This window comes from Eutrigla gurnardus, assembly GCF_963514095.1.
Source record: "Eutrigla gurnardus genome assembly, chromosome: 17".
NCBI lineage: Eukaryota > Metazoa > Chordata > Actinopteri > Perciformes > Triglidae > Eutrigla > Eutrigla gurnardus.
Window position 1 is genome coordinate 24,544,341 of NC_139928.1, and position 11,629 is coordinate 24,555,969.

General features: G+C 41.4%; 1 protein-coding gene across 2 annotated transcripts; it reads right to left on the minus strand.

Moving 5' to 3' along the window:
• Positions 1-89: 89 nt before the first annotated feature.
• LOC311027403 (uncharacterized protein) lies at positions 90-11,629 on the minus strand. Of its 2 annotated transcripts, none has more exons than XM_084031423.1 (18): positions 11,551-11,629; positions 9,977-10,041; positions 9,836-9,901; positions 8,408-8,443; positions 8,087-8,149; positions 6,242-6,283; positions 5,823-5,882; positions 5,690-5,725; positions 5,442-5,480; positions 5,061-5,111; positions 4,086-4,211; positions 3,152-3,184; positions 3,038-3,073; positions 2,759-2,824; positions 2,649-2,684; positions 2,534-2,569; positions 2,296-2,340; positions 90-403 (listed from the first exon to the last, which is right to left on the minus strand). In XM_084031423.1, the coding sequence occupies exons 1-18, from the start codon at positions 11,559-11,561 to the stop codon at positions 369-371; spliced, it is 882 nt and encodes a 293-aa protein (XP_083887549.1). In that variant the 5' UTR covers positions 11,562-11,629; the 3' UTR covers positions 90-368. The 2 variants fall into 2 exon arrangements, with proteins under 2 accessions (XP_083887549.1, XP_083887548.1); XM_084031422.1 differs by having other exon boundaries at positions 5,442-5,483.

The window sequence follows — 11,629 nt, forward strand, 5'->3', positions numbered from 1 at the left end:
TTTGTTGGAATGAAGAAATATCTGAGTTAAACAATCTGTCCTGTTTTTATTGATCTGTATCACACCTGCAAGAAGACAGATTCTCAGTGTGATGTTCAAAACTCAACGTTTATTACAGAAGTTTAAGGCGTCATTTCATGAAGTCGATACAGAATCAACAAAGTTCCTCCAGATTCAGCTCCAACTTTATTGACTTTTCTCTAAAACAATAAAATCACACATTTTAAATATTTAAAAAAATACCAAGCTGGCACTCAGTGGGCGGGGCCTACGGCTAGTGGGAGGGGTCTGATTTCCCGTGCCGTGCTGATTCATCATTACACTGGAATCGGTAGCGAAGGAATTGAACTCGTGGCTTTATATGGAAGTCAGCAGGTATCCTCCAGTTCCACATTTTCTGCACCTGAAACAGAAAAAAACTGATTAAAACTTTCTGCTTCTAAAACGTCACATGGTCTGTTTTCTGGCATTCTCTACTGCTGTTGACACCAACGAAGAAGTCTGCAGCTATGATGACTGAATTAATTCATCATCATTTCCTATTTATTTATTATTTTTTTGAGGTAACTTTTCACGGACTGTTTATTACTTTTCTCAACAAGAAAAACAGACACAACACAAGACAGTACAGATAACCAAACTAAAATCAATCAATTATGAAAGAAAATATATTTATGCATTAAAAAGTAATCAAAATAAATACACAGTACCAAATGTCATACGAGACATACCCACCCTCACCTCCTTCATAAACACTTAGAAACATGGCTTCTAGTGAATCAAGCCTGCACTCATATTAGTGTATTTTATTGCTGTAAAGTGTGTGATCATCTCCTGGACTGTATATAATGCATGTGTGTCTGGAACTGTGTTTACATCAACCTGCCCCAGGGACTAAAGATGCAAATTAGCCACTGGCTATAATCTATCATATTTTACATGAAAATGTTATTATTAATATGCATTGTCCCTGTTTGTTTCTTTTAACAATAAAATACAAATACATAATTAAACAAAACACCAGTCAGCAGTAAAATTGAAAAAAAACAGCCCCCAAGGTTTCCAAGTTTGTTTCAAGACCCTTGTAAAGAAAACCTGAGTTTTTCCAGTTTTAGGAAATAGAACATCAATAGAACATCTGTGATCCATCAAAAAAAGGAGAGGGAGATTAAATTGTCATCATTTATGAGAGAATGTGCTGCTTCATAATGTTTTTTTTTATAGATTTTTTTGAGGCATAGACGCCTTTTATTAGCAGTGGATAGATCGGAAACATGAGGAGAGAGAGGGGATGTGACATGCAGCAAAGGACCTCCGGCCGGGATTCGAGCCGGGGTCGGCTGCGTATGTACGTTCGTACATGGCATGCGCTCTAACCACTCCGCCAACTGCGCGCCTGCTTCATAATGTTTAACTTCAGCTCGACCAACTGCAACATTTAAATACTGCTAAAGTTAATGTTTAAATAATAATAATAATTCAATAATAGAAAAGACATGATATTATAATGAAAGACTCCAAGCTGTTGTTTCCTTTCATACTGAAGCCAAACGGCTATAATTCGTGTTGTCATCAGTGACATGGTTAATGCACCTGCATTTCTATGACTCATTTGCAGTCTTGTCGACCACTCAAGGAGCAGCTACTATGTTAGCGTAGCCTAGCACCCATCAACCAGACTCCATTCAGAAAACCAGCGTTTTAACAGCAGTTATCTTGGGGTCTTGCAGACAGACCTAACAAAGCATGACTCAGCACTTTTTACTGATCCCCATCATGATGGAGTTATTTCAGCATCCTTTTCATCTGGTTATTGATATTAAATCACAGATCAATACTTTATTCTGGTTCCTTCAGCTGTGGTGAACCAGCCCACGTGGGTCTTGCTAGATCCAGTGAATCCAGCTTGGCGAAATCCACCTCTGGATGATGTCATGATGATGTCATGAACCCAGACAGGACGGGGTCTGGGTTCCTGGTGGATCTGGGACATTTACAAAGCAGCAACAGTGATGATTTCAGCCCTGATGGAGGAAACCTGGTTGGGGTCTACGTGAAGGGAAGCCCCGCCTCCTCTCTGGTCTGTCTAGTGTGATGAATACCAATAAACTCAAATGATTCCGCGGGCAAACAAAAATGAATGCGAGGTGAAAATACGCTTTGAGTTTGTTGTGAGCTCAACCATCAACCAGAATATCAACCATCAGACAGCTGGGTTCTTTAAACGATAACTAGATCACTGTAAAGATGGTGTGACTGTGTGATGAATCAGGACTTTGAGTGTGATACACGAACCTTCAGGACCCGGACCAGATGGGTGGTACTGTTCAGTGACGGAACCTGCAGAGAGCAAGCAGAACCAAGAAAAGAGAAGGAACAAGGTTCAGCACCTGATCACATGATATTAATCCCATGAACCCGAATAGGACGAGTTAATACCAGCAGCCTGAAGCTGCTCTCTTCACTCTGTTCTGGACTGGTTTGACACACATAATGGACTGATGTCAAACTGGTGAGCATTTGTAAAACTTACCAGCCATCTGTGTGTGATCGGTCACAGCTGGATGACCTGAAACAAACACACACATTTCTACTGTAGAAGAAGAATGTAGAGCTTGATTCTTTGTCTGTTAATACATGTAACTTACTGGATTCCAGCGGACTTCCTGTTGGATCTGCTGAAACTACAGACAGCCACAGTTTAACAACAGCTTTGACCTCTGAGTTCCTGTCAGCCATGTTGGAGAGCGGGGCTTACCTGTGTCTGTCCCTGTGGAGGCTATTGCCACGGTAACCAGATCTGGGTGGGAGTACCCACCTGAAACTGAAAAAACAATTCAGGATGGCAGACAGACAGTTAAAGAGATAAATGAACAGACAGACAGGTTAACAGACAGGTCAACAGATAAGTGAACAGACAGACAGGTGAGCACACAGACAGATTAATGAACAGTCAGACAGGTCAACAGATCAGTGAACAGAACAGAATGGAGAGACAGGTTAGCAGACTGACAGGTAAACAGACAGACAGCTGTACCTGAGTGCAGTGTGTCTGTGGCGGTGGGGGTAGACTCTGTAACATGATCATGTGACAGGAAGTGAGAAGGATAAATTGTGACTGGCAGCGCGTTGTGGTAGCAACGAGTCGTACCTGTGACTTCATGGCCGAGACCCAGACCTGAAGCTGAAACCAATCAGAGACAGGCAGGTGGGTGTTAATCAATGGGTGGGTGTTAATCTGCTTTTCTAATCTTTTCAACCACTCAAGGAACTTTACAGTCTACAATCAGTCTACATCCAGGTCTACAATAAGTCTATATCCAGTCTACATCCAGTCCACATCCAGTATACATTCAGTTTTAACAAAGGTCTACATTCAGTCTACATCCAGGTATATGTTCAGTCTACATTCAGTCTACATTCAGTCTACACCCGGGTCTACATCCAGGTATATGTTCAGTCTACATTCAGTCTACATTCAGTCTACACCCGGGTCTACATCCATGTCTATATTCAGTCTACATACGGTCTATATTCAGTCTACATACAGTCTATATGTAGTCTACATACGGTCTATATTCAGTCTACAACAGTCTACATGCGGTCTATATGCAGTCTATATTCGGTCTACACCCAGGTCTACATTCAGTCTACATCCAGGTATATGTTCAGTCTACATTCAGTCTACACCCGGGTCTACATCCAGGTATATATTCAGTCTACAAACAGTCTATATTCAGTCTACATACGGTCTACACCCGGGTCTACATCCAGGTATATATTCAGTCTACATACAGTCTATATTCAGTCTATATTCGGTCTACACCCAGGTCTACATCCAGGTATATGTTCAGTCTACATTCAGTCTACACCCGGGCCTACATCCATGTCTATATTCAGTCTACATATAGTCTATATCAGTCTACATACAGTCTATATTCGGTCTACACCCAGGTCTACATGCAGTCTATATTCTAGTCTGTTCTACATTCAGTCTATATGAGCAGCAGGAGAACTTCTATGTGACTGTATTTTCAGAGGAAATGCTTCTGTGTTTTCAGAGTAAAAGTATATTTTGTACTAACCTCCCCGGGCTGCAGAGTAGGAGGAGCCTGACACAGAGCTGGAAAGTGATTGGTCAGGCGCTGAGATCAGAGAGGTGTGGCCTGGTCCTGATTGGTTGATGCTGATGTCAGAGTGATGAGCAGGATCTACGACAGCAGGATGAAGAGACAACAGGTGAGTTTTATCTTCCTCACCACTGCTTCAAACTTCCAGGAGAAGAGACGTTTTGAAGTAGTTTCTATTTCTTTATTTGACATCACAGCTGAAGAAAGAGAAGGGGGAGTGAGAGGCTGACAACATGTACCAGGTGGTGGCAGGTAGGCCTTGAACCAGACCGGTGAGGACTCAGCCATAGTACAAGGAGGATGCCTGCTCTAAGGTGGGCCGAGTCAGTGGATAATGTTATACATTGAGTTACACAAGTCCTCTTGTTGCTGATTGAATCCGTCCAAACAGAACTCACTTTTACAGCAACGGATGCTCTTATAATAACATAAATATGTCAATGTTGTGTTTATTTGCTCATTACAATCCATTTTCCAAACAATTGTCTCCACTAATCCACAGAATTCTGTGTTTATTCCTGCTGTGGCCATACCTACGTGGCGGCACTGCACTCGAATTCTAGATTTACAGAGCCACCTAAAGGCATCATTGAATGGGGTTGGGCCTGAGCAGAGTATTCATAGAAAAACAATGTTTGTTACCAGAGAACCAGTGGAAGAGTAACACTCCCCGGTACGGCAACAGAAGTATGAGATAAATTAGCTCCAGCAGGCGGGTCGGGAACTAGACCCAACACTGACCCTGCACCAGGTGACCCAGACAGGGATACCAGAGCCTTCTCCTCATTAGCCCCGCCCCCAGCAGCTCGCCTGTCAGCCTGCCCCATTAGCCTCGCCCCCAGGAGCTCACCTGTCAGCCTGCCCCATTAACCCCGCCCCCAGGAGCTCACCTGTCAGCCTGCCCCATTAGCCCCGCCCCCAGGAGCTCACCTGTCTGGCCGTCAGCTCCGACTCGTCCATTCAGAAACTTCTGCCCATTACCTGAAATGCAACACAGGAATCAATAATCAACTCAATTCACTTTCCCAGTCAAACCACATGTCTTCTGTCATAAGTGTGTGTGTCGACCCAAACAGAAGTACACATTTAAATCTAATTCATGGATCGACTCATTGATGTCATCACATAAATCAAAGGTCATACATGTAGAGATGATGAGGTCACATGGATGTGGATGTATGGAACGTATTGATTTGTCGGTGATTACCTGTGGGTTGTGATTGTGGATGTATGGAACGTATTGATTTGTCGGTGATTATCTGTGGGTTGTGATTGTGGATGTATGGAACGTATTGATTTGTTGGTGATTACCTGTGGGTTGGGAAGCTGCTGAGCTGCTTTGACCTTCAGCTGCTGAAAAACAAACTCACTTCAGGTGAAACTTCCAACAGATTGACAATTGATTTCAAAATGTTTATGATAAATGTTAAACATTTCCTCATCATTAATAATCAGGCTCGGTGATGAAGAGTTTCATTTCAACATTTAAATGTCAACACCTGAGTCACATGACCTGATGATGTTTGATGCTGATTCATGAACCAGGAAGTAGAAGTTACCTGCTGAGTGGACCGAGGAGGAATCACTTCCATGACCTGAGACGAAGACACACATGAAACTCTCGGACTAAACCCTAACTAACCAACAAGTCAAAGTAAGAACTACCTTCTTCTTCTTCTCCTTCTGGTTTACCTGTAGAACTTCCTGCTGTTCCATCACGTGTTCCTCCTCCTGCTGACTGACTGCTGGAGGCTGAAAATAAACACAAGCCTTCATCTGATCATGCATCAACTAAATGTGGTAAGTTTACATTTAAATAAAAACAAAGACTTTGATTATTGAACAAAATAGTTAAAAAACAAAAACATCATAAGGAACAAAAAAAATATATCCTGGAAACAATAATGAATATATTGATAATGAAGATAGATGCTGATCATTTTATAAATTTGACATTCTTCTGCATGTAATATATGAAACCTGTCATCATATGAAACATCTGAACATCCGTCATCAGAGGAACTAAATGAAATAATTCACGTTTATCTATATATCTATAGTGTATATAGTGTAATGATTATTGAGTCAGTCATGATGAACAGTCAACTCACCGCTCAGATCCTGACTGTTGGACGAGAAACCTGCTGCAACACCTGCAGACAGAACACACCTGAGTGAGCTGATCCCACCTGACCTGAGTTCCCTGGCTGCCCCTCGTCATCATCGGACTTTGTCCAAGTGCACTTTTGGTTGGAACTCTGCTGCTGAAGAGGTCTTTAAAGGATTAAGCATCCTCCTCGACTCCGCTCCAGTCCTCATCCTGCCAGATCCGTCTCTGTGGTTGAGGTTGACACCTCTGGTGGGGAACCGGGCGTGACCAGAAACTCCACCATGAGCCTTTCTCTCTCACAACCTGACACCTGCGGAGAGGAACTCTAATGTGGGCAACAGAGAACTTTTGGCCGTTAGCAGCTCTAGAGGATTGGCGGCACTGGTTGGAGGACCATAAGAACCTCGAATATTTGAGGTCAGCTAAAAGTTGAAATCCCCTGCATGCCAGGGGGTCTCACCTGTTTTAACTCAGTGGTTTCTTATTGGCCAGCTTTCAAGAATGTCAAATTTGATGCTCTGTCTCGCCTGTTTCATGCTGATTCACTCCCCAAGCAGCCGTCCTCCATCTTACCTATGTCATGTGTGGTGAGGACTATCACTTGGGGAGTTGAAGAAAGGGTCAAACAGGGTCGAACACCCGATGAAATGAATATGTCCCTGGGGGATGCCCCCCAGATGGCTCTTTGTGCCTCTGCCTCTCTGCTCCCAGGTTATCCACTGGGTCCATGTATCCGCCTTTGCAAGCCAACCTGGCACTCTCAGGACCCTGTTCACGATCAAGCAGCATTTCTGGTGGCCCTCCATGGACAAAGAGGTGGAGGATTATGTGACTGCTTCCCCCGATTGTGCCAGGAACAAGGTGTCCCATCAGTGTCCTGTGTCCATGGTCTCCTGCAGCCTCTCCCAGTTCCTCATCATCCCTGGTCTGACATCCCACCTGGTTTTTGTGACAGGTTTGCCTCTTTTTGAAGGTAACTCCACTATACTCACTGTAGTGGATTAGTTTTATTAAATGGCCCACTTTGGTGTCAGGCCGGCATCCTCAATTGCAATGGCATGTAAATCCACACTAACGCCTATTGAGATTGCATACAAACGTCTTTGAAAATTCTAGATAAAAAGTCCAACACGCACCACCATTGTGGTCTGGCTCCACCTCCATTAAATGTATTTATAAAGAAAAACATAAACAGGTCAACCGCAGCAGACTCTGTATAGTGACTGTATAGTCCCATTCAGAAAAAGTGCTTTCATACCGAGCATCTCATACATGGAACACAGTACCAAATGTCATACGAGACATACCCACCCTCACCTCCTTCATAAACACTTAGAAACATGGCTTCTAGTGAATCAAGCCTGCACTCATATTAGTGTATTTTATTGCTGTAAAGTGTGTGATCATCTCCTGGACTGTATATAATGCATGTGTGTCTGGAACTGTGTTTTACATCAACCTGCCCCAGGGACTAAAGATGCAAATTAGCCACTGGCTATAATCTATCATATTTTACATGAAAATGTTATTATTAATATGCATTGTCCCTATTTGTTTCTTTTAAAAATAAAATACAAGATACAAATACAAATTGGTTTCCAGGTTTTGGAAAGAGTCCCCTTACTGAAAGCTTCTGTCAGCCTAACCTCAGGAGCTTCCACCTCATCAGTGTATCTGAAGAGTTCACATTAGGTTCAGCAGGTGGTGCTGTGGTTCTGAGGTGACCTCCTGTTGAAACCTGAGACCTGCATCCTTAGTATCCGACCAAAGCACGTTAATCTGGTTGAAACCGAAGACCAAACAGGAACAAACAAATCTTTCAGGAGGCTGATCAGGGTCGGCTCACCTGAACCTCCGGAGGCCACTGCCGCCGCCGTCGTGGTGGTGGTCTGCCGCACGCCAATAAGTCCTGTAATAAGGGAAGGAGGGGAGGGACGATATCAGATGTTCACAATGAATCAAACTTCTGTTTTCATTCTCAAGTGAAGCGAGACCCAAGAAGGATCAGTGTCATTAAAAGCCCACAAAAACGATTTCAGACAAATCCTCAGTGAGTTACTTAGATGTTCGGATTTCTTTTTCTGCTTCACTGACAGTTTTCTGGGTTATTTGATTTTAAATGATGTTGCTTGTATTTATGTAAGTTTAGTGTGTTTTAGCATCTCACCCTCAATCTTATCGTGACTCTTGGAGTCCTCATCATCTGGAAAGGAAACAAAACATCCAACATTCATTTCTATAATTACAGATGTTTTTAACAACCATCAGAAGAGATTCTCTGAACAGCCTTTTTAAAAAAGCGTTATCATTATTTGACTTATCCTGAACAGCAAAGCGAGTCTTTTCTGTCAATGTTTATTTTTCAAATGCTTCTTCATCAAAGATCCACATCGATTCTTTGGTTTGTGTCTTTGTCTTCATTCTCTTGATCCAAACGTCCACACACCCTCCCGTGGTGGAACCAGGTTTAGTTAGAACTCTGGGTTCAGTTACTATGGTAAATTATTCTGTTAACCTAATCTGCTCGCTGTCAACAAACCCTGAGTTCCTTTCTGTCTGTCTGTCTGTCTGTCTGTCTGTCTGTCTGTCTGTCTGTCTGTCTGTCTGTCTGTCTGTCCCCTCCCTTTGGCTGATCCTGGACCAGCTGAGGAGACATGGGAGTCCTTTCCTCGTCATCGATATGGAAGCTCATTGATCAGCAGCTCATTGATCAGCAGCTCATTGATCAGCAGCCTGACGTCTGAGAGGATGTTGATTACTTAGTAGAATGTAACCGGTTCTCCTCACATCTGAACAATATTCTGCGACTCACATTTTCTAAATCTCATATCTCCACATAATCAGAATCTTGGCAGAGCTTTTAGATGTTTTGTCTTATTATTATATTATTAACTTTATTGCTAACGTGAGTTTTCTGTAACGTTGAAGGACACTTCTGTGTGTTGAAGCAGTGTTCTGTTGAAACAGCCGCTGATATTTAAGAAGAATTTCATTATTTCACTGCTTTCAGTCGTAGCCAACGAGAGCTTTCTGAGGAGCTGGTTTTATCCATAAGCAAGTATTATTATTATTGTCATTATTATTATCATTATATTATTATTATTATTGTCATTATTATTATTATTATTATCATTATTATTATTATTATTGTCATTATTATTATTATCATTATTATCTCTAACTGTTGGCGTGAAGGAGGAAGACCGTGTTTCTTCCTGGTTGCCATGGTGACACGTAGTATCGGAACTCCATTGATGATGGCTTTGTTTAGTCAGCAGACACGTAACTCAGAGATAACTATAAACTCAGGTTGGTCAACTCAGAGTCCAGGGTAAGGTCCAGAGTCCAGTATTAGTTTCAGAGTCCAGGGTTAGGTTCAGAGTCCAGTATTAGTTTCAGAGTCCAGGGTAGGTTCAGAGTCCAGTATTAGTTTCAGAGTCCAGGGTTAGGTTCAGAGTCCAGGATTAGGTTCAGAGTCCAGGGTAGGTTCAGAGTCCAGGATTAGGTTCAGAGTCCAGGGTAGGTTCAGACTCCAGGATTAGGTTAAGAGTTTCAGAAGCTGTCCTTTCAAAGTAAAAGCATGTCTGATGCCTACCTTCCTCTTCCTCAGACCGCTCCCCCTCCTCCGTGGTCTCCAGCTCCGCCTCCTCCTGCTCCTTCTCTGGAAACACAACACACATGGAGGGTCAAACTAAACCAAACAACACAGAGTCAAATGTGAAGGACGTATTTTTACCCTCGACAGGAGCCGTAGAAACTGTGGTTACCAGGACGACGACCATCGACACTATCAACATGTTTCTGTCATCAGAGCAGAGAAGATTATTGATCAATACCAAAGTAATCAAGTTATCAAGATCAATACATCCTGATCAATAATCATATGTTTACCAAACATTTTGTATTACTAAGTTCATTATCTATTACTACAGTAGTGTAAATGATTATAGTACTTTAGTATACTACACTAGTGCAGAGTATTAGAGTACAGTAGTGAGAGGAAAATTGTATAGTAAGTATATTTAGTAGTAGCAGCATTAAGAACAGTATTGTCAGTAGTATATTAAGTAGTAGCAGCAGTAAGAACAGTATTGTCAGTAGTATATTTAGTAGTAGCAGCAGAAAAACATTATTGTCAGTAGTATATTCAGTAGTAGCAGCAGTAAGAACAGTATTGTCAGTAGTATATTTAGTAGTAGCAGCAGTAAGAACAGTATTGTCAGTAGTATATTTAGTAGTAGCAGCAGTAAGAACAGTATTGTCAGTAGTATATTTAGTAGTAGCAGCAGTAAGAACAGTATTGTCAGTAGTAGCAGCAGTAAGAACAGTATTGTCAGTAGTATATTTAGTAGTAGCAGCAGTAAGAACAGTATTGTCAGTAGTATATTTAGTAGTAGCAGCAGTAAGAACAGTATTGTCAGTAGTATATTTAGTAGTAGCAGCGGTAAGAACATTATTGAAAGGAGTATATTTAGTAGAAGTAGCAGTAAGAACAGTATTGTCAGTAGTATATTTAGTAGTAGCAGCAGTAAGAACAGTATTGTCAGTAGTATATTTAGTAGTAGCAGCGGTAAGAACATTATTGAAAGGAGTATATTTAGTAGAAGTAGCAGTAAGAACAGTATTGTCAGTAGTATATTTAGTAGTAGCAGCAGTAAGAACAGTATTGTCAGTAGTATATTTAGTAATAGCCGCGGTAAGAACATTATTGAAAGGAGTATATTTAGTAGAAGTAGCAGTAAGAACAGTATTGTCAGTAGTATATTTAGTAATAGCAGCAGTAAGAACATTATTGAAAGGAGTATATTTAGTAGAAGTAGCAGTAAGAACAGTATTGTCAGTAGTATATTTAGTAATAGCAGCGGTAAGAACATTATTGAAAGGAGTATATTTAGTAGAAGTAGCAGTAAGAACAGTATTGTCAGTATTATATTTAGTAGTAGCAGCAGTAAAAAAACAATATTGTCAGTATTATATTTAGTAGTAGCAGCAGTAAGAACACTATTGTCAGTAGTATATTTAGTAGTAGCAGCAGTAAGAACAGTATTGTCAGTAGTATATTTAGTAGTAGCAGCAGTAAGAACAGTATTGTCAGTAGTATATTTAGTAGTAGCAGCAGTAAGAACAGTATTGTCAGTAGTATATTTAGTAGTAGCAGCGGTAAGAACATTATTGAAAGGAGTATATTAAGTAGAAGTAGCAGTAAGAACAGTATTGTCAGTAGTAGTAGTTGCAGCAGTATAATGAGTATTAGCAGCACTAAGAACTTTAGTATAAGCAGTATAATTGGCAGTTTTTGGTAGTACTCACGTTGGCAGCATCCTGTTGCCTCTCACTCAGTGATATTTTGAACTAAAGTGAAGCAGCTGAAAAGCAGCAACTCCTCCTT